This window comes from Haemorhous mexicanus, chromosome 9 (assembly GCF_027477595.1).
Source record: "Haemorhous mexicanus isolate bHaeMex1 chromosome 9, bHaeMex1.pri, whole genome shotgun sequence".
Taxonomy (NCBI): domain Eukaryota; kingdom Metazoa; phylum Chordata; class Aves; order Passeriformes; family Fringillidae; genus Haemorhous; species Haemorhous mexicanus.
This window is the reverse complement of record NC_082349.1, coordinates 7,961,903-7,985,959: the sequence shown is the minus strand read 5'-3', so window position 1 is coordinate 7,985,959 and position 24,057 is coordinate 7,961,903. Positions and strand designations below refer to the sequence as shown.

The following is a 24,057-nucleotide window of genomic DNA, read 5'->3' as shown; positions in this document are numbered from 1 at the left end:
GGAGCCGAGCTGAGCTGCATTCCATCCAATCTGCTGCCTCCACAAACGGCAGAGAAGCTAAATGAAGCCCAGAACATATGGCACTGTGCTGACAGAGCTCCCAAACTGGTTCTGCATGAGCAACAAGGAACATCTTGAAACGCACAAGACATATGTGTTTTAGGAAGAAGATTGAAGTGTTTCATAATAAAACAGGACAAAGTGAAATACAAGCGCTGTATAAAATTTTAATTAAAAACTGGTTTTACCCCTCGACGTGAATATACAATATGTTTCCCAGATGGATTTCATATTTAAGTATTATCCAAACCAGAAACATAAATGAGACAAATAAAGCCTTCAAAAATGGCACAGAGGCTAAAATGTATGTAAACACTAGATGACTGTGGTGAAAACAAGGCAGGCAGGGAAAGCAACCTCTTAGCAAGTGTTTACTACTGGAATCCTGAATGAAACAGTTCCTACAGCTACAGTCAGGGTAACAATGCAAATACAAGCATTAGAATTCACCACCACTCAGAGATGTAAATGGTGCTTTTGTTACTCAGGAGCTGTCCAGGCTATTTCTTACACTGATAACTCAGGGTATAGAAGTGCAAAATTCATGGCATGGAACACTCCCCTTGTCTGCCCTGCTCCCAGGCTCCCACCCTGCTCTGTGTGAAGCTCTCTTCATTCCATGCCATCAGCTCCACAGGGGTATGCAAAGGCCTGGCCACAGAGCAGAATTTTTGTGCTGTCTCCTCAGGATCAGTAAATCCCTATGATGCAGGAGGGATGCTGTTTTGCAGCAGCAAACTCCTTTCCCCGAGGAGCTGAGAAGGTGGCTCAGATCCCACTGCTCAGGCTGCAGGAGCTCTCTGCTGGGCCAGAGGCAATCACCCAGAATCGAAGGGAAATGCACACCAAGAAAAAGCACAATCTCCACATAGATCAAGCAAAGAGAAAGATTACAGTTCCTTTATGCTGCCATCCAGACAAATTATCACCACACTTCAGAGAATTTCTCACAAAGAATAAACCCCATGCCTTTGGCAAGCCAACCTTGATAAAAGGAGCTACAGCCAGATCTTTGAAGGGCTATGGTTGATGATGTTTTGAATTCCATGGGGAAAGCAGCAGAAACCAACAGTAATCAAGGGGGCTTGTGCTTAATAGTTCCTGTGCAATGGAAACAGGAATACTGGGGGCTTCAATCACTTCCCACAAGGCTGCTGCATTTGTTGGAACTGAAAGGAACTGGGAAAGACCAATTCTCTGCTGCTCCCAGAGACATCACCTAAGGCAGAAACCCCTTCTGTCAGAGGCAGCTCATCAAGATCAGCCCTAGAAGTGCTGTCCTCTCTCAGCTTCAAGTGTTCTCACTGGAACCAAGAGGCTCAATTTCATTGATTTGAGTTTCCTCAAATTCCTGATTACCAAACAAATCTCATGAGAAATTCTCAGCATCCTGATAATGATCACTCCATGACCACTGAGGTAATTAACACCATGGCCTTTCCTTTGACCCAGAGACTCCACATTACCAGATTTATACAGCAAGAGACCACTGCTAAAAGGCTGAGAATTTTGTTGCATAGTTCAGTGTTTCAGAAAACATTTCAAGCTTAAAAATCGTGAAGAGCAGAATTATGTACTAAATTATTCCTCATACATGGAGTGGGAATGCAGAGATTGCTTCCAGCTTTCTCTGACAAACCCATGGCACATTGCACCCTTTGTTCCTGGGGAGAGGGTGAGGATAAATGATGCAAGAGATGTTAACAGCGCTGGTTAGTACACAGAGCAAACAGCACTAAGGCATCAGGATGAAAAACATAATTTATATTTTAAAAAAGATAAAAAAGGTATCATAAGAGCAATCAGTGTGAGGATATGAACTTGGATCATGCAGGAGACAGAAGCTGAGCAAGATACCAACTGCAAAGATTAGCTCCTAAGAGCACATGTAGTAAAGCAGCTCATTATCTTTTCTAGCCCTCTCTGATCAAGATAGAAATCTATTAAATCTGATTAAGATTTGTTTAATAATTGTCTGATTAAAACATAATAAACCTGGGAAAATTAAAATAAAGCCTTTTTAGTAACCTGGAGATGAGATGGGACTTTTCAGCCAGGCTTCCATAAAATAATTTCTTTAACATTCACCTCAGGATCCCAAAGCACTTCACAGTCATTTAATTAAACTTCAACAGAGCACAAACTCCCCATTTTACAGCTGAAGTAACAATGAGGAGGAGTTTGGAAAAGACTATTTAATACTGAGCCGAGCAAAATGTTCTGTTATTTTACCCCAAAAATAGATTCTGAACATCTCCAGGTAGATTTTTTTCTCCCCTGACAATTTTGGCAGCCTCTGAAGTAAGAGTAAAATTCAAACATGTGATGCACAATCTAAAGAACAGCTCTCATCACTTCCCAAGCTGCTCAGCTTTGGAGCATAAACAGTGTTCCCCATCTATCTTACAAAGCTGCTCCTACCTGTTCCCATTACTCCAGCCATCCCTATGCTTCTTATCCTCAGTGGAGCAATTTAAGCTTCTCTTCCTCTCAGTCAAAAATTTAGATAAGGCAAATCATTAAAGAGTTTGACATTTTTGCCTTTAATTCACATCAGGTCAATGACTTAGTGATTTCCAAAGCAGCTACTGTCAGCCAAGGATTTGCATTTCTTCTGAACACGGGCAGGCAGTTTGTCTAAAGCCAGCCCAAGATCCTAAACTGCACCAAGTTATTCATAGGAGAGATGGAAGGGAGCAAGTAGGAAGCAGAGTCTGACTCACAAAACTGAAAGTGATTAAAATATTGCACTGATTGCATCCTGCAAGCATCACTGGATGCTGAACAGCTTTTGGCGAGAACACTCGTGGGTTATAATAACTTGGGGAGGGCAAGAGAGAGACACAGCCTCCACAGAAAAGCATCAATTCACTCCTCATCTGGCCCATTATTGCCTGTTTTGAGTAGGCAGCTTTCCTTTAGGAGCTAAAACGACAGGGGTGGAATTATGCCATCCCACTGTCACTGAGGATGGCAAAAGATAAGGAAGGAGCACAGAAAATGCTATTTAAAGCTCCACTCAGGCACCTAGAAATTTGCATTTGGTAGAAGGGATTTAAATTGTATTAGAAAGGGAGGTGCACTAAACAATTAGGGTTTATTGCTGTGTTGGTTCAGTGCCTGAGCCTCCACTTCTCCCAGGCTGCAGAGGCAGAGCAGCAGCCATGCTCAGAGCTGTGTGTGCTGCCAGGGCCACCTGAGCAAACAGGCAAAGGGAACATGCTTCTGAAAAAAAAGTGCCTTGAAGATACTAGGGACAGATCAGAGTAATTTGGGTCTGAAGTCACATTCCAGAGGAAAGTTTTCCATTTACCAAACTGGATTTCTAGCAGAGTGCAAGCACTGTGAGAGCACTCTGCTGTATCAGTGTGAGCTGTGGAATGACTCTGACCCAGGAGAGGACCATCTCCTGCAGCAGCTGATTCAGAGAGACACTGAACACACATCTCCCTCCCAGCTGGAGCAGGGCCAAAGATACTCAGAGTCTGTCTGCTCCATTTGATGTTATGTTGCAGAAGAAGGCTATGCTGAGAATATTCATACTGGTCAAAATTCAATAATGACATTTTTTTCTCCCATCCAGTTTTCATCTTTGCTGAAAAATTTTTAATATTTGATGAGAATTGAAGGTTCCATATTACCATGTGCTTCCTTTTTTAGCTAGGGGAATCTAATAGATATCCTCCAGCCATTGCTTGGACCCTTTGAAAGCACCACCTTGCTTTTTTTATAGTGGCCCCCAACCTTTCTCATCCCCTTGTGTATTCAGTTCATGGCAACTTGTGTCCTTCATCAAGCATACAGAAAAACCCCACAACAATCCCTCAGCATTCAGGCCTGCTCACACAGTGAACAAACAGGGACTGAAATCTGCTGGATTGCTGGGGAGGGAAAAATCAAAGAGGTTTTCTATGTCAGGGAGCCAGATCAGGCCAAAGGGGAGCAGCCAATCTTCAGAAGACTAACTTTTACTCAGCTGTGACACTGGGGAGGGAATGCACAGAGAATATTGAATGAAAACTGCAGGATGCCAGGAGAACACTGAATCTTATGGCTCAAACACATACAGGAAACTGCAGAACCCCTCAGGATTATTCAACAGATTAATTTTACACCAAAAGCTTGGAAAGTATTTCTCAGAATCTGCCCCATCTATTTAGGATCTATTTCAATACAGCTACTCCTCTGAGCAGGAAGAAAACTATTCCTTTGTGGACTAACATGGGACCACTGGAGAGGGCAGTGAACACCAGGTCCTGGTAGCACAACCCTCCATGGCCTCCATGCCTTCAGGGACACAGCTTGGGCAAGTTCTACTTTTCCCTTCTGCAATAAAAAGTGTCCTGGTACCTCACAGAGTGACTCAGCACTTCTCCATATCATGAGAGGGTGTCACTAATGCCCTCTGAAAGCACTAATGTGCTAAATGGCAGCAGGGACAGGAAGTTATCAGTGTTAATCCACTTCAACTTGTCCAACAGTTACAAGAAATAGAAATGTCTGTATGTGAGACACTTCCTCTGAGAGTGCCCTTGCCTGCAACAGCAGCACACAGCCCCTCCACGTGCTCTCCCACCAGCAGAATTGCTCACCAACTGCTTTCTCAAATCAATTATGTTGTCTCAGCATTAAAGGAGGGAAGGCAGAATAGACTGACTTTTTGTTTATGTAGGCATGCTGGCAGGTTCCAGTCATATGTTGTGCCATCTGTACTGCTAGCTTTATCCTCTATCTAATCACAACAGGTAAAATGGCATCGGTGGAGCTGCCTGTGTTTGCTCAGAGAGGGAGGCAGCCAGAACAGGCATTTGTTTTTTCCGCATTCTGGGGGAAGCAGGAGATGGACACTCTTGCCCTTTTAAAACATTCAGCTTTTCAATGGATGGGCAATTTGCCCTGGTCTGCTAATGTGGGATCTGCTCAGTGCAAGGCTGAAAAGGTTCCATCCCTGGGGAAAGCATCGAACTGCTGATGAACATTTGGTGGCCTTTAGCAAAAACCAAGTGATTGCTGCCAACAGGATCCCAGCAGACCTGGAAGGACAGGCTCCAAATTAGGTGGGATTGTGATGCAGGAATTTCAGAAGGCCTGTACAGAACACAAGGAGCTTGCTGACTAGCTCTGGTCTTTCCCCCTGCACAGTCCTTTCTTATTCATATTTTTAAAATGACAAGTGTATTGGCAAATGTCATGGCTGCATTTAGGAGAACGTGGAAGCTTTCAAATGCAAAGGCTGTGTGAAGATGACCTTTCATCTCACACAAAGGCTGCTGGGCTGGGTGGTTTTCTTTTAAAATCTCACAGTATTAGAACACTTGTGACTAAAGGTGCTCAAAACCACTTCAAATACATACCTATGGGTCCTACAGTACCAAAGTTTGTGCCATTCTCCAAAATAAACAATTCAAAGGCAATTGTCTAGAAAACAATTCTCTTTGTCCTAGGTGGGTCACTTTTAAATCAATGCTCACATTCACCTTTCCCTTTGAGTCCCCCCTCTGCCCACCAGGACATACTCCTTCTTCAGCCAATTCTGTTAAAGTTGCTAAATAAATTTAGATATTTAATGAGAACTGGCTGCAGCTGAAACCTGAGTTGATGTCACACAGGAATGTCCAGCAGACCTCTTAGTCTTCAAATCACTCCATGTTCAGAGTCTCAAAGGAGCAACACCATCTTGCTTAACTGTGGAGGGGATTTTTTGTTATGGATTATTGTTTCTTTTTTTGGGAGTGAAATGTTAATTATTTCCTTTTTTCAGCCCAGGCCAAATCCCCATTTCTCCAAAACCCTGCCTAACCATAAGACAGTGTAAAAAACAGAGTACAAATATTGTTGTATAAAAATAGGTTTAGTTGTAAATACTGTATACTGTGCATTTTCAGGTGACTTGCTTTCAGGAATGTGTCTTTTGGTCTGAAACAGCCCCAGCAGTTTTTTCATACATCTCTCTATATATTTTTGCAAGACTCTCCTCCAAGATTGCTCTGTGAGGCTTCTCTTTGTACACAGCTGCAGGACCAGGCCAACGTTCACCACTGTCCAAGTGAACAGGAGTGCTCTGCTGCACTGGAGAACTGTCAGAGGAAAGAAGATAAGAAACAATGATCAAACCAAGACATGGAAGAGGAATCAGGGGCACAAAACCAGCAGAAATACCAATGCAGAGCTGGATTGCCTTTCACAAACCAAACAAAAACTGCACTGCAGCTATTTTTAAGAAATGGGAACCACCCCCTCCATGTTATTCATTCACACAAACCTTCCCCCACTTATCTGAGTACATGCCCCCAAACAGAATTAATTTTCAGAGAACCTGCAGTAATTTTGCTGTATTTTTGCAGGCTGTGTGACTAGGCAAGAGCAACACAGTAGGATTTTTGTGTCCTTTGAAGGTGAAATTGTAACCACAAGCAGCTATTTCAATATGAAGACAATCTATCAGGGGGATATTAAATTACTGTGGTTGCAGCTGTAAAGCTCTATTGGAAGCATCATGGATTAAGTTTTCTACCAACTACATATTGATATAGTGGCAATCCAGGGTTCCTTCCCCACCCCATCTTCTGTGTCACTGTTTTAATACTAAACACAAATACAGACTCATCTTTCAGTTGCTTCGAGAAATTATTCCTGAGATCTGTGAAGTGAAATTTATACTCTGCAAATCATTACAAAACACTGACAAGTCTGAGGAGTTAATATCTCAACATCATGACTATCTGCTTCCTCTTGACACTTTCAAAACAAAGGTTTGTGTCATATAATTAAATGAGCAATTTCCCTGTAATAAAGCATGAAACAAGAAGCTCAAAAATCATCAGAAAAAAATTACAACTGAGATGACATTTCTCACATCTGCTCAGAGATTTAGGCACTTAAGACACTTAAAAATTAGGACTGAGTTATCTTCAGTTTTTGCAAATGTTCTCTAGGAAATGAAACTGGAAATGTGAAGTTTAAGGTGACCATCTTCACTTAGGAAATGGATTACATTTCACATGGAAGCTTTACAGCTTCTTATATACATGTCATTTATTAATGGTAGTGTCTTCTGCAATCAAACCAATACTTAAAACTTCATCCTCAAGCTAGTATCTGCCAATATATGATGAAATTGAAAGAAACCTTAGGCTACATCCATGAGAAATACATGCATTCAGCTGCATCAAAACACAAGGTTTTAATGTGAAGAACAGGAAAGGGGAAGAAGAGGAAGATGTAGGATCAGTTTTATAAATTCACATCTCTAAGCTTCTACTGTCCCATGGAAAAAAAACCAGAAGGAACAACTTTTGCTTTTAAACTTCTTACATTCAAATTTGTGATTTGGTGACGCCAACCTACACCAAATAAAACAAGACCTCTTGTATGGCTCCAGCATTAAAAAGGGAGGAAGCCCACGTTCACACTTATTCAAAAAAGGCTCCATCATTTAAAGTCAATCAATGGCATGGAGCAAATTTAAATCTGTTTATCATCCTAAGATAATTGTGCCTCACAGTTTGGACACAAAGAAACCAACCTACCAACGAAAATCAATAGAGCAGTTATACAGGCCTGTGTCAAATGCAGACAAGTCAACACCCTGGGGACTCATCAACAACTGCAGTTTCACCTTCTCCTTCCTGTAGTTTGTTGTACTTCACTTCTGATGGAGAATGCTCAGGCCAACAAGCAGGCACAGCACTTGTAACTATACAACAAACAGCTCCGACACTCTCTTCCTTGGAATCCATTTCCAATAGCAGCTCTGTGCTTGCCTTTTCTTCTCCTAAAAGCTGAATTTACCTAGAGACTCTCAAAACCCAACACTTTAATTGCAGTAAAGACTCAAAAACCAACAGCAACTTCTACAAGTTCCTTATTCTGGTACTGAAAAAGACTTGTAAAAAGGCTTAATTTTCCCTTCTCTTTTTGGAGGGGTGTGTGTGTTTTCATGCATTTCCATTAGCCAGCCCCTTGTGCATGAGATACCTGGACAAAACTACAGCCCAGGTAGGGAAGATTCCCTCTCCTGTCTCAACTGGAAACCAGCTGACAACCTGAGCTAAGCAATCTGGGAATTACACTCACAAATCATATTAACAGCAGGATTTCTGCACGCAACTCCCTGCTCTGAAATACCTGTCATATGCTTTTGTTCCCTCATACATCTCCTTTAAGAGTCCCAGAAGTTCTTTTCTGAGTGAATCATATACTAAATATTTCACAAAACACAGACCTTTTCCTTACTCCCAGTGGTTTTCAATCATCCATCTACTTTACTGCCAGCATTTGGTCGACAGTACCCTGTCCTTCCATGAACTCTGTCTCTGTCCTTGTACCCTGTTTATGAGCACTGTGGCAAACATTCAGCAATGGGACTGTCCTCGAGGCCTTTATGTCTCACCCCCAGTGCTGCTGGCCTCTAAACCAAGGAGCAGTCCTTTCCCAACCCGAGTGCCACACTTCATATCCCATCACTTCAGGATTCTGGAGTATTAAGGTTTATTTTCCATTTTTTTTCATGGTCTGCAGTTTCAGTGCAAATCTCCAAGCCCCAAAGCTGCCTCAAAACAAAAACTTGCACTTTCTCTCTCACAAACACATCCTAAACAATTTAATTGCCCCAGCTGTCAGGACAAAGGATAAGGGAGCAGAAAGGCTACACAGAACACAGGAGTGAGCACAGTTACAGGAGACACAACTGCAGCAGCAACTTCACAACCATATGGAAGTTGGAGTAATCCCTTGCACAGGGGGGATTACAAATCACATTGATTTTTAAAGAAGCCAGCAAATCATAAATAAACTTTTTGGAGCTTATAAATTTCAAGCAGAAGTTTGTTATGGTACCCACATTGAAATACCCTCCTTTAAGGAGTATACAGTGGTGATTTGGGGTGCCATTGTTAAAAAACAGTGTGTGATATTTAACTATCAAAATAAAGCCTTTTCTAATGGCAACGCCTCTCAAATTTAGTTCTAGGACTTCTCCCTTAATATAAAGAAAACCAGAAAAGCCATAGGAGCCCAAAAAAGACTTCCAATACTTAGTACCTTTCCTCCAATAGGTACCCAAAACATTGTACAAAATACTGTGTGCATACACATAGAACCATCAGTATTGGTAACTTCTACTACAGAAGTAATCAAAACCAATTTAATTGGTATCTTATAAGTAAATTATCAAATTAAACCCTGGTCATGTATGTGAGGAGCACACAGAGTAATTAATGCATATAAACCAGGTTTTTAAGATCTCAGGTTTCCAAGAAAGCTTCTGAAATATAGCATGCTGAATCACTAAACTATACCATGTAGATTTGCTGTATTTTTTGGAAAATGCTTTTCTTTTCCAATTATCTGTTTTGCCAAAAACCAAAACAACCAAAAAAAAAAAAAACCCAAAAAAGGACAATCCAAAAACCCAGCCTCAAACCATATTGCTAAATAAACTTAAATTTATTTTTGCACTCCCACAGTTTTAAGGAAAAAAACAACCAAGTGATTATTTTATAAGTGACATTTGCCCTCTGGTTGACAAATTCCAAAAACGTCTGCCCAAGAATCATTTTTATAACCAAGTCCAGTTCCAAACCCAGTGTTTTATGAAGACTATACTGACACAGTGCCAAACAACATCAGAGGCATAATTATATGTAACTGTATTTTGCTTTTAGGTGAGAAAGCTTAGTATGAGTAATGCCTCCTGAAACCTTTTCCCTGTGCAATACAGGACAAAGCTCAAAATAGGAAGAGACATTTGTAGCTAAATGTAAAGGGCAATATTGAGTATGACTGTTTTATCTTGGTCAGAGAAAAACTCCATACCTGCTCCGCAGCTCACTCACAGTTAAGGGCATATTATCTGAAGGTTCTCTTGTCTGAGGCAAATCATCCTAAAAAAACCCAGAAATCAAATTCTCATTACCTTGGTTTCTGATTACAATGATCTCATTTCAAAAATACTTTCTTTCCATTTAGAGGACTATTAAAGTGCTTACATTTCTTGGGGGAGAAAGGGACAAAGTGTAATGAGCCAAATGCCATTTATGAACACTTTTAATTAAGTTCAGTACAATTCAGCTAATAATTTTCAGGTAATAAACTGGAAAGGATTTCTAGACAGTGTAGATCTAGAGAACCATGCAGAAAGGAAAAGCTTCAATAAACCCCAATAAACACATTGGCAAAATGCTGTGAATCCTACTACTTACTGCTTTTGTGCTCCTTGCAGGAAAGGGGAAAAATACCTAAAACTTATTATGTTACCTATTTCATGTGTTTTACAAGGCAGAAGCATTGCACATATCTCAATTCTTGAATTTCATATCCAAGGTTGAGCACATGCTTACTGAACTTTAAAAAAAATCTGATACACTTAATGACCCTTCAGTCAGGTATTCTCAGTTGCTAGAATGCAGTTTTACCTTCCAAATGCTATCTAGACATTAATTAACCCAAATTTGCCCTCTTAAGTAAGAAAGAAACAAAACACCCATGTGGAGGGAGTCAGCTGCTCACCAGAGATGGGATGGTAGAAATTCCAGCACACACAATCATGTTCACTCTACTCTGAAGAGCAAAGACCCTACTTAAGGGGTGATATTAAGTGATGCTTTCAGCACAAGTCAATTGCTGTAAGGATTACTAAACAAAGTCATCTTTCATGCTATAGGAGAAATAATTGGAAAAAAGACTGCAGTAAAAATAATCACACTTGCTGGTAACACAGAACTGGGAGAAAAGACAATAAATATAGTGGTAGATGGCAATAAGATGCAGAGCAAGCTGAACAGCAGCATATGGATGAGGAAAAACCTGAGAGAATTTATTGTGGTGAAATACAAGGTAATAAGTGTGTTTGTAAACAGGAGAGCTCTCTTCCTTCAGCAGTCACAGACTACAAAGCACCGAAGAGGAAATGGGGTACAGGGGTAAATAAAATTCTGCAGCATTTGCCAGAGGCAAATTATGTTCTGGAAAGCAAAAAAATGATGGAAACATTACAATACTGTCACAATGTCACAGCAGAAAGGTACAGTGGACACCCCAAGGAATCTGCAGCAGGGCTCCAGTCACACTATTTTGCAGAGCACCATGAAAATGAAATTTTGGAAGACACAGTTGTATGCTTCTGGGAATGGTTATTTAGTATTAGGCTCTTTGGAGTGAAACAGAATAAAAGGTACTTTTAACCTTTCAGAGTTTGAAGAGGATCTAGATTGGAGCCAGAATGTGCTCACCACATTGCCAATACACTTGCTTTACTACTCCCTCACTTTCAAGCTGACCAATTTACCTCAGCCATCTGCTGAGCAACACCACAGCCTCAATTTTGGGCCATGTGGGGAAGCACAACCTATCTTGGTGTATTTTAAAGCACTCACTGCAAGGATATGTTTTTTTTTCTTTTTTGATTAGGTCAGCTGCTGTTAGCACAGCTTTCATGAGCCAGCTCCTTCCCTGCATCCTTCCCTTCCTTTTGCTCAGTGGAAGAAAAAAGAGTGAGAAAAATGGTCCTTTGCCAGCACTGATATGAGCAGGTTGGTAATTAAATACCCTAATAGGTGGATTTTTTAGGGCAGAAACACAAGGTTTTCCAACAGAAGAGGACATAATATCATCTCTCTTTATAAATCCCTGTGAGGAATCAGCAAGTGTTTGATTCTGGAAGTGACAAGGTGAACCAAGAGAAAGCCAACAGAAAATATTACAATTCAAGAATTCCACCACAATGCTTGCAGAGTCTTTTTGACTGTATGGGGAGACCATGTAACCAATCATCCAGCTCTCCTTATCATAAAGTCATGGTCTGCTGTTTGAGGAAAGCAGTCAAGAACCACTGGAGATGTTTCAGGCTAAGTGTTCATTACATGTAGGTGTTGGACTATCAGTAAATCCAGTTTGTTATCTTAAGTTCATTGAAACATCAGGGGAGCATTTGACATGATTTGTACCTATTGTGAGTGGCTGAAACACAGAAAAATGTCATGGGAATCTTCTATTTGAGAGGCAGCAGCTCACAAAATCGTAACATTCATATAATAACTCGTGGAGGTACAGCGCGAACTAGATCAAACAGTCTTAGTATGGATGAGAGAAGGTCTTTCTGAGTTAGAAACACCCCACAACAACTAAGCTAAAAATGAACATTGAACAGAAATGAGAAAACAATCAGATTAAGTGAGAATGAGGTGAGACAATGAGCTGCCCAACACGGCTAAATCTGGGGACATGAAGAAATAAACAAGCAAACAACTAAATAAATAAATAAGGACTTCAGAGTGAAGACAGATGTTATTCAATCCATCTTGCAGGACTGGATCAAGACAACAAAGATCTCTTCTGCCATGGGTTTCCTGTAGCCAGTGGAGTCCCTTATCCCAGCCAGCTGCACCTGCCCTTGCTGTGGGAAATGTTGGGGGGGGGGGGGAACACATCAAGACTCCCACACTTTTTATCCCACTTCCCACAGATATAGGGAACTACAACTGAGGGAAAAAGTGGACAGCTGGGGACAGTAGCAACTTAAAATTACACCAACATTCAAAAGCAGATTTCTGTCAACATTCTAAGAGAGAAACTGATGCAAAAAAAGATGCCTTTCTCCACTGTGGGAGACTTATGTCTCTTCTACCCCATCAATAACATTTCTGAGTTAGAATGCCAGAGCTCCTCATCATCTTATAATCATCATTATGATCATTGTACTATAATCATCTCTCATCCTCACAACCTTTTTATCCTACCTTTCTTTTGCCTCACCTCACACTCAAGATTCTAAATTCTCTGCAGATGAACAATCTTCTTATTCAGCTGGTACAATGCTCTGGCATTTTTTTGAGATACTGTGTTTCTCAAAATCACAATAGGAAAAAATTTGTCTGTCTAAAACCGCACCTCAAAATTTCATCAAAGGTAAAATACTCTGTTCCCAGGTGTAATCTCATTAGACAAAGAACTCTGTTCATTGAAAGCCAGGTAATTAAGGGGAAAAACATCACACATCTGAAGAATAATATTAGCTCTAGAAACAGCTGGATACATGCAGCTGCTGATGTGCAGCTGCACAACATGTTAAGCCTTGATGTTCTACACATCTGTAACATTTTATGCTTAAATTGGGAGTGGAGAATCAGAATATAAAAAAACCCACACTCCAATATAATTGTTCTCAGCAAGCCATGAGAGAGTTGCCTGTACTACTTCATAAAGGTGAGAGATAAGGAGGCTTCTCAAATCAGTGTGAAACAGTTGAGCTCACACACCAAACCCATATTTCTATAATCAAGGCTGTCCCAAAGGACAACATTATAATAAATCCAAGACTGTAGGCACAGTTCTCTTTTTCAGCCATTTTGGAGAAGAGAAAAGATTGAGTTTGCAGTTAAACTTACAAATATGAGGCGCTGTCTAGCTCTGTGTGTCCTTAAAATATTTTTCACTCTTTTATGGATCTCATCTACATTTGCTGGTGAAGGCCAACCAGTGCCAAATCTGCAAGAGGAAGAGGAAAAACAAAGTGAAGAAATATTTTCTTGTTGAAAAACTCTATGATTCCGATTTCTTTTTCCTTTTAATTATGAAGCATGCATTTCCTTTCCTTTTAATTATGAAGCATGCATTACCTCCTTCTGTTTGGAACACACACAATGTTTCAATTTGATTCTTCTCCTTTGGAGTACAGGTAAAGAAAAGCAGTGTATAAACATAAACAGCCACAACACCAACAGAAGATGAAAAACATAGAAAATGTTGATGGTTTTGTAACTTGAGAAATATTTCTGTAACGTTTGTGTGGTCCCTACAGAATAAAAAAGCTATACTATTCCCAGTCATCAGGTTTCATTTGCCTCTCTTTAAAGAAAGTGTTGTACACATGAAGTTCTTTTCACTGGAATAAATCAAAAGGAAGGTAACCCCAATGCATGCAAATTGGGAAACATAGAGTCAAAAAACTTGCAATTGCAGTCTTTATTTCACAAGAGGAACTGCATTTTAAGTTTGGTTGGTTTTTTTTTTTTTTTTTATATATTAAAAACTAGGTAGCTTGCTTGGTATGAGTAATTTAAACCAAACAGCTAGTTTTGGATTTTACCTTCTTATGTTTTGGATTATTTTTTTTCACTTTACTGAAAAAAAGCCCTTCTCCTCCTTCTTAGAAGCTCATCCTTCTGAGCAAGTTCAGAAGCTGACAGAAATTTCATATCAATAATTATTCTCACTCTCTTAAGGGAGGCAACAAAGACTTTAAGAATATGACCGTTTACATGCCAACCATGTTATTACATTTAAAAATGCATTTTTTAAAAAAAAGAGATGTCAACAGAAGGAAAGAATAATTGGTGGGAAGCTATGAAATGCTTACTTACACAAGCTCATCACACTGGAAAGAAACAGGGCACCAAATGAAGACTGTGCATCTTCATTTCAATGTTGCCCAAGCTCTGAGAGCTTGACTTGGCACCCAGAAAACCCCAACTCCTGATGTGGTATCATGCTAATGTGGGCATGGGTCACTGGGCGAGCTGTGAGCTGGCAGAGCAGGCTCTGCAATCTGAGCTGCTGAACAGCAGCCAGCAGCAGCACGGAGCTGCCATTCCCTGCCTGCAGCAGGAGCACCAGGAACACTGACGTGCTTTGGTGGCTTCCCAAATTTGATGCTGTGGAGAAACAACATGACTCTGAAGCCTGAGATTCCACAGTTTGCTTTGTACAGGGACTGGCAGTGCCAGCTTTTCTGCCCTCCTCTCTCCCAGTTATCACATTCCCTGCATTATCCGGTCTATCACTCTCAAATCCCCAGTCTGATCGTGTCTGGCTCAGTTCACCTTCACCAAACCTCCAGAAATTTCAATACAGCTAAAGAACTGCCCAGCTCCTTTCAAAAAGAACAAACCAAGTACACAGAAAAAACTTCAGTGCAAAAAAAGCAGCCTGGCAATGTAAAAATTAATGGAAGCAGGATCCCAAAAGTGGGAAGAGACAGATTATCTAGAAGGTTGCAGGCAGGGCATAGAGTTCTTTGCAATCTTTTGGATCATTCCTTTTATAACAAGAGACAGAGACTGAAATATAACTAGAAAGTGACCAGTTTTCTGTTTTTGAGTAATCTTCTATGTTCTTTTATCTAAGCAACTTATTTGGATTCACTTGTTGTTGTTTGTATGTCCAAAATATCTCTCTCTTGGTTCTAAACAGCACCAGTATTTTCAGCTTATTTATGAGTTTCTTTAAATCAATTCATCTACTTCAAAATGCTTTTATTTTTCATTGGGAAAGGGCGCCCAGAAATGACACAATATTGGAAGTATATAACATATAATCTATATGGGGATGTATTTCCACATTTCTAATGATTTTATTGTTATTTATCCTTGGATCACTACAAGCAGCAATTTTCACCAAGCTGACTACAGAATTCACATTACTGTCCTGAGAATTTTACAATTAATTCCAAACCCAAGAGCATGTATGGCAAATTCATGCTGTGCAATTCTTTTGCACACTAGAATCCAGCAATCTGTTGCACTAAAAGATTTCACATAACTTCTTCTAAAAGAAAGTAAAATGGCTTGAGAATTTTGTTAGGGGAGAAAAGCATTGCCTTTAAAGAAACAGAAGTGTGAGTCCCTAAGCAGAAATGTTCATTTCCCTAATGCAGTCAAACCCCATTTGATGTACTGCATTACTATGCATGTGCTCTACCACCTGTGTTTAAAAAAAACCCCACACTTTCTTTTTGTAAAAGAAGAGAGGTAAAGGAAAGGGTCTGCAGTGATAGTATCATCTTATGGCTTCCCATTAGAATTTACAACATTTACTGATATTAAAGAACCTCTGAAATGCATGTTTAAAAATCTGCATCTTAAATGCAGTAAGAGTGAGTCATTTCCCACTTGACAAATAAAAGATAGAGCCATGAAGTCATGGCATTTTCCCTTATTTATACAGCAGCTGCTGTTCTTCCAACACTCAGGTAGCTTGCTCTGAGAAGCTGGAGTCGATTGCCTTTGGGAAATAAATTTTATGAAATTCGTATGTAAGACTTCAGGTCATTGTTATTAATCGTAAATTTACAAATATCCTTGGAGATAAATGTATTTACTTTTGGGAAAAAAAAAAAGAAGACCCAGCTTGCTATTGTATTCAGTTAGAAAATACATGGCTATGTCTGCAAGAAGAAGATTTAAGTACTTAATTCGAGAACTATTAAATTCTTTCTCCAGGTGATTTTATGGATCAATCCACTAGTGTGCGCTGTGGTATAACAAATGTTGGCTCCTCACACAGACCCCCAAACTTCATTTACCAGGAAAAAAAAAAAACAAACCCCAAAAAACTAAAAATCAAAACCTTAAATGTGATTAAAAGTGGTATCAGCTTCTTTTTAATTAGCTTTTCTAGTATTTTTATTGTCTAATTTTAGCAACAACTATCGGGTCTAATCCACGTTTAAAGAATAATGTTAATATTTGCCGACTGAAATGCAACTAAAATAAAATCATGCCTGAAATGCAAACTAAAATAAAATCATGCCTGAAACACAAAAACTATAATCTGAAGTGAAACCTTTTTTATGATATTCTAACTCTCCTATTGGAAATACTTTATAAAACAGGCTTTATTGCACAGCTTCTTGGACTATAAATAAAAGGATTCCATTTGCCCAAAATCACCAATAACAACTCTTTAAAATCACCAGCTACTTATTTATGTGATTAAGGTGTCACTATCATATTGCAGTGTTCAAAGGAAAGTCATTTCATTTCAATGACTGTTTGTCCTGATAAACGAAATAAACTCCTACAGCTGTATTCTTTGTCATACTTTCAATTTTCCCTGGGACTTGCAAACATTCTGCAGTTACATCAGTTTAAATTGTTTATTGATTCCAATAGATTGTATAAACACTTTGGAAATATAGCTCAGTGACCTAGAAAAAGCCAGATCAATCAGAGAACTTTTCAAGATTAATTTCAAAGATGTTGTGTTGAGTCCGATCAAGGAAACAGAACCATTTTCCCTTGTAATGTGACTAAAAGGCATTTATTTTCTTTTATGAGATAAGGATTTTTTTAAGGTCATACAGACAACATCTACCTCGATGAAAAAAAAAGAAGAATCCAAAGAGACAGTGTAGATTTTGTGCTAAAGATAATTTTCATGTATAATTTTATCTGTTAGGATGAAATACTCCATTAGAAATGCAAACAGGATACATCCACCCATGTACTCTACTCAAACAGCAGCTTGCAAACTTGAGAGCTGTAATAAATAGGAATTTTTAAATGTCAGACAATCCAATCATCCACTTGCACATAGCAAAAACATTAATATCACATTTCAGCAGGAGATATTAATACATTTCACATCAGCAGAATTAATGCCAGAACCTTGTGCAGAGTACTTGCAGTGGCTCTCCTGACCCCTTCCCCCACCACAGCACTCCCCTGCCTTGGGAACAATTCTGTGCATGTGGCCTCCACGAGAATTCATCAGCTTCAAAGACACTGTCCTCATGCTGAGCAAAGCCACATACAAGGACAAACCATCAGAGGACAGAAATCAATGAAGTACTGTAGTACCAGATTCTCAACTGCAGAGAACACTACTGTAATTGGGGGGAAGAAGGAGTAAGCACACTTAAAGCTGAGTATACTGTAAAAAACACAATCTGCAAGAACTTACACATGGAACAGGAGAGAGTCTCAACAAAACCAAAAATATTTAACTCCGAAATAAAAATCCCACCTCATGTATTTTATATCTATGCAGGTATTTACTCAGCATTCATAGTAGGGAAGGACATTGCTTTACTCTCATTTCACAGACATGAGGTGGCAATTCAGCAGGATGGACCTGGTCTGCAGGGCATACTGCTCTGTAAGGAGGCACAATAGAAAAACTGGGCTACACTTCACGGTTTTCCTGGTCTATTTAGTCAAGGACACAATTTTGGTTTGCTTTTTTTTAAAGTGAACGATGGCTATGATGCAGCCCTGAAGTGTTTTAGAGGCTCTGCTTGTACATAGAAGCCTGAATTGTAATAAGTTACACCAACACAAAACCCCCTCCATTCTCACAATGCTGGAACTGGAGGAGGGTAGCTGCTTTCACAGTGGCAGGATATTACTACAAAGCAAGAACTACCACACACAGACAGGACCTTAAATTAAGAGCACAGATGCCTAAATATTTGGAAGCAGAAGCTGACAGCTTAGCTGTGTACCAATTTGCTCTCCCTCTTCAGCAGGACATGGAAAAAAAGGTAAAATTTCTCACGCTTTCTACGTAGCTTCTCTTACTTTCAAAAGCCCTGTTTATAGATGGGCCTTGAAGCACTTGAGACATGTTCAGTGTTGAGTTCTTAAATTAGTAAATGCTTTTTTCCCCCCTCCTTTTCATATCCAGCCCTTAAAACTGTGGCAATATACATCATGTAAAAAGTGAAACTTAATGGCAGACAGCTTCCGAAATTTCAATGAAAGTCAATACTCCAGCTGAGCAGTTGCTCCCAAAAGGTTGAAGTCATTGTGGTACTAAATCATTAGTTTGTCACAAATTGGCTGCACCTCCTTATGCTCTTTGCAAGATTTTCCATTACCTTCTATCTTCTCTGAATTTATTAATTTATACACAAAATGGCTCTGACAGCAATCAATTTCAGATTTACTTACTGCTGCAGCAAAATAAACCCATGAAGATGACAAATAGTACAGATTTTGGTCAAAAATATGAAACAAGTCTTAGGTATTGCTCACTTTCACCGAATCTAGTATGAAATAACTGATTTTCAAGTGCTGATTCCAGAAATTAATATTTAAAGGATGCAAAAGAAGTAAACTTTCCCAAGAGGTGAGACTCATAAACCCCAAACCTTCCTACCAAAGAAAATTCCAAAAATCAGAAATAATGATTTTTAAATGGCTAGAAACAGACAGGAAACCGAGGTGCAGCCTCTCCTGAGAGCAAGCTTTTCCCTAAGAAGTCTGCAATATTTTTCAGTGTTCTAGTTTCTAGCAGGAGTTCTCAAAACTTAAAACATATGCTGTCACAGAAGCAAACCCTGTCTCAGGATGCATGCCAGTCTAAAATATCAGGTGAACCACCTGTTTCTGGTTTTTGCTGTGCAATAAAATAACCCTCAAGATCCTGCGACGATTGTTTTCAAGATCACTGAAGCCAAAAATTCTGGTAACTGGTGTTTTCAAGGACTTCACAAAGGATTTAGTATTTCATTAATATCTATTAGTATCTGTCATTGTATCTATCATTACCAGTATCTAACTTCATGCTGTTATTTCCCTAGTACTAGAAAAATGAGAATATAAAAAGATGGTAGTAAAACAGTACAGGAATATTACAGAAGGGCATCTGATCCAGACACTTAACCTCTGTCTCACTTCAAAGAGAACTTAGGTTTTTGTTAAATTTTATAGCAGGTAAGATCACATTTCAGCAGCATAACCAGGAGAACATGAAAAAAGCTATCGAACTGCACTTCAATCTGGAAACAAAAGTAGAAGCATGCTATTTCCAGAGCAGGAAAAAGACTCCTTTGATCCCAAATGCATGAGAAGTAGCTTTGCCTCTCACATAACAGAAATAGTCAAATACTCCCATGATTGTTGTAGTCTCTTGGGGAAAGGATTTTTCTTGTGCCAGCACACAGCTCTGTTCAAAGGACTTTTTGACCTCATGGAATCCATCTCACTATTTCTCCTTTTCTTTCTGACAGGTACTTTGCTGCAGGTTTCAGTGCTGCAAGGAAGGCTTAGCTTGTAAGTCCCCAGGAAAAACCCCATCTTCTAGGAGTGAGTGAGGATGTCTGTGCACCATGAAAGCAAGGACTGGACTCCAGTTTTGCCTTCCTGAAGCAGCACCGAAAGGACAGAGTGTGAATGCTCTTTCCCAAAGCACCCAGGATGCCCAGGAGGCTCCTCTCTGCACAACCAACCAAACAACTGCCTTGGCACACTCTGGGGCACACACTGTGGGCAGGAACTCGAGGGTCTGTGAGTGCCACTGCTCTGCACAGGGGCTGCAATCAAACCCCACAGAATCAGAGAATAGTGAGGGCTGGAAGGGACCTCTGGAGGGTTCTATGGCCACATCACTGCTGAGTGTCAGCTCCCAACATCAGCAAATGCTTTCCTTAGATGTACATAATGAAAAATGTAAAAAGAAAGTATGAAAAATCAATATTCAAAACTTGGCTGTCTTGTTCAATAGTAAATCTATTTACAGTTCTGCTTCTGACTGAAATCTCAAAGGAAAGAGGAAGAGGATTGATTTGTGGTGTCTCTAGCAGGCTCAAAGAAAAGGACTGGAAACTGCCAGGGAAGATACAAAAGGGCTCAGAGGACCTTGCACAAGACCCCAATTTCTGTCTTACTGAAAAGTATTGCAGTGGTTTTACAACCACACAGCAGGGCTCTGGGACATACTCCCAAGAAGGCAGCCAGCCACTTCACACTACTTTTTAAAAAAGAAAGGGAAAAGAGGGAACTAAAGGTCGAGGTGGGGAGTCAAGTTTCATATTGACTGTGGGTTGACTAGCATTAAAAACAGTAGCTTGGATATGCTACGCAATTTGTCTTTGTAATTCAAAATAAAATTGAGGAAATAAACACCAAATACTGTGAGATAAGACTCCATATTCTTGCAATTACACTAACACTGCTTTACTCTCAGTGCACTGATTTCCTCTGTATTTCTCTGATCTGAACAGCAGCGTTTGCATGCATTTCCAAACATTGACCTCTAAACCATGTTTGTCATTCCAAGTATAACTCTCAGTACACAATCAGCTAAAACCATTGTTATCTCAGAAGCATGAAATGGAGATCAATTTTTTTTAGACTATGCCCTTTATTTCTCATTTTGATTTTTTTTTTCTGATGACAGAAGTAAATGGTTACATATTTTACATAAAGAGATGTTACAGCTCTGAAGAGCTGAGAACATTTGCTTTAATAAGAAGAAAAAACATAATTTCACAAGATCAGAAATCTCTTCTGGAGAGAGGCTCATAAAGAGAAAAAGCAAGAACATTCAGACAAGTTCAAGATTAACTGGCAGACGACTAAATTACTATGCATGTAACAGCAGCTCACAACATACAAGACTTTCCTGCTATCAATAGAAGGCACCCCATCAGCTCTAAATAAAATATATATATAATTTAGCCCAAACCACCCCCCAAAAAGAGTTCAGCTGAAGAAAGGATAAAAAAGTTACCATGACAATATCTCTTCCTAGATATGGGTAACTAATGCACAAACACTGTCAGAGGAGAGTGGGGAGGCAGACAAGATGACAAAGAAACCTCCTTCAAACCCCAGATACATCCTAATCTCTGTATAACACTTTCCAAGATGCACTATTACACAGAACAACTAACAAACAAGTTTTCAAGCAGAGGAAGATGTTAAAACACCAACTTGATCTTTGTGAGTATTAAAAATTCAGTCCCCACCTGCCATCTGTCATTTTTCTTTTTAAAGAAAAAACTCAGACAGTTTTTCTATTTTGGAAACAAGCATTAGGCTGTGTGTAGGCTGTAAAATGCAACCTGCAAGCATTGACTAACTTGGTACCAACAGTAACAGAGTGTGAACTGGTCACCAAAGCACATCTTCAGCATTTAGGATGGGGCATCAGTTTAATCCTTAGTTTATCCCAATTATTTTATCTCTTTGCTTACTTAGACCTAGCTTTTCATACAGTTTTTCTGTTCCCAGAAAGCCAACCAGTAACTGGCTGCTTGAATGTACAAGAGAAGCACCAAGAACACGTTTTACTCAGCAGGAAGCAGGGAATACTCTCCTTGAAGGATTGGAGGGCTTAAGCATGAAACCATCTGTTGCGTTCTTGACATTTCTTCCATCCCACCCTCATAAGACACTGAAGCTAGGAAGTTGGCCCAAAATATTAACCCAGCGACTGAAATCCACTAAATTAAAGGGTATTTGAAACTGTCCCCAACCCAGTCCCACTGAGGTCAGTGGAGGTCCACACTTCCAGTCAAAAAATCAAAACCAAAATCTTAGGATGTCAACAAAGTGAAAACATTGGAAAATAACACACTGAGTAGATTAAAGCTAGCCCAAGCATGTTATGCACACCAGTCACACATCTTAGTAGGGCACAGCCACAAGTACATGCTCAAAAACACCTGTGAAAAGTCAGATGGAAAAAAGGTTTCCAAGTACCTACTGTAAAGTTTACTTGCCATTTTTACATCTCTGTATTTACATTCCTGAGATTCCAATCACCTCTGAAACAGTGATGACTCATTTAAGTGATGATTTATTAATTCTCTGTTCCAGATGGGCATTGGCAGCCTGAAATTTGAGGTGTCACTGTTTCAGAGATTTTCACTGCCATGTTACTAGGATTGTAATCATCAAGCAGAGGTGATGGCAAACACAGCAAAAGGAAAAGTCAAACGACAACACAGCTGTTGCAGGAAGATTTTTCAGTATCTTCAGCCCTCACACCTCCAAACATGCAAACTACAGTCATGCAGGCACTGCAATCATTAGCTCATGTTCCTAACTCCAGAATGTCATGAACAAAACCAGGGCATTACCTTTCCCTCAGAGAAGATCGACTCAGCACAGAACTCGGAGACTCCTGAACTGCTGCAGGTGCTGAACACTCCAAAGAAGCAGCAGAATGGGACTCTCTGTTGGGTGGATCTGGGCTCCCATCCTCCTTGCTAACAGCAGAACTGTCCAAGCCTTTTTCACTGGTAGATTTTGCCTGAAAAATACCCCATCAAACTAAAAATTATTATGAACATCAAGATGTACAATTTTTATGTTTTTATTTCTCAACCTGAAAGGTTAAAGATTGTATCTTCATTCAGATTGTATGTTCATACAAAAATCCATGGTCTAAAGTAAATCAACAAGTCTCAGAGGAATCTCTTGGTAACTAACACACTATCTTATGTGAAACTCCTCTGCAACAGCCCTTTTATCAAGTTTTGTAAATGCACAATTAAAGGCTTCCCAGGAATCTCACAGATTCAGAATAATGCCTGAGAGCCAAAACAACCCATGGAACAACCCAGAGGCAGCACAATATATTAGACTCACACAGTACAAAGAATGACAGCCCTTGATAGTAAAAGTTTAGAGTCTGACAAAAGTGTGCTTAACTTATATATCAAGGTTTATCCTCATAATTCCCTTTCTTTCCTCATCCCTATTGTCATCAGTTTTCCCAGTCATTAGGAAAATACATAACTGCCTAAACTCACAATCTTTACAGTACTTCAGGAACACAGGCAAAAAAATAACTAAATGAGGATGTAAAGAATAAACCCCCACAAAAAACCTCTGACGTTAATCTTTAGATTCTTTTAATGCAGAAAGAAGCATAAATCTGAAAAAGAAAGGATGTGAAATAACAACAGTGGTTTCCCACTTGTACCAGTGCCACCTTCACACACATTGCCAGAATCAACAATGCTCTCAGAATAACAGGTAAGGCAAATGCAGACAGCCTTTAAAGGCTCCTCTATGGCCTTGCTGCAAGCCTTAATGCCAAGGAAAAGCAAATTCTGTATGTGCAGGCATCTTTATCTTTAAAGAGTGGTAAGTTTCCTTCTAATGTTTGTAAATAATCTGTCAGCAGGCCTTAACTGGGCTAGATCAGATTTAAAATGTCCTTTTTCTTGCTTCTGATACTAGAGTAGATAACATTTCAAAAATACCTATGCAAGACAATCCAAGGAAGACTGGGAAGCTCAGAGCTTCCCAAAAAACAGTGTGTAAGCAAAACCACTTGCAAGTACTCACTTCAGTTTTCTTGGGTCTGTAGCTGTTGAGAGGAGAAGGATCTGGAGAAAGAAAAAAAGGTCCATGACAGCAGAAATCAAAAATACATTTGCATCTCCTAAATTCCATGAAATCTTTTACAAAGCATTCTATCTGTCCTCACAAACATTAAATCTACTTTGTTGGTCTGTTCTACCAGTTTGTACTGAACAACCCT

The 24,057-nt window shown here is 39.6% G+C and overlaps 1 protein-coding gene across 2 annotated transcripts in view; it reads right to left on the bottom strand.

Annotated features, from left to right (window-relative positions):
- Positions 1-207: 207 nt before the first annotated feature.
- The window catches only part of SPATA6 (spermatogenesis associated 6), a 41,359-nt gene continuing 17,509 nt past the window's right edge, over positions 208-24,057 (bottom strand). Inside the window, exons 9-13 of one of the 2 annotated variants that reach the window (XM_059853864.1) lie at positions 23,862-23,902; positions 22,646-22,818; positions 13,446-13,545; positions 9,877-9,944; positions 208-6,137 (exon numbers count right to left, since the gene is read on the bottom strand). In XM_059853864.1, the coding sequence (XP_059709847.1) occupies positions 5,957-6,137; positions 9,877-9,944; positions 13,446-13,545; positions 22,646-22,818; positions 23,862-23,902 (563 nt within the window). In that variant the 3' untranslated portion in view covers positions 208-5,956. The remainder of the gene's footprint in view (positions 6,138-9,876; positions 9,945-13,445; positions 13,546-22,645; positions 22,819-23,861; positions 23,903-24,057) is intronic. The other variant, XM_059853865.1, reaches the window with a different exon arrangement.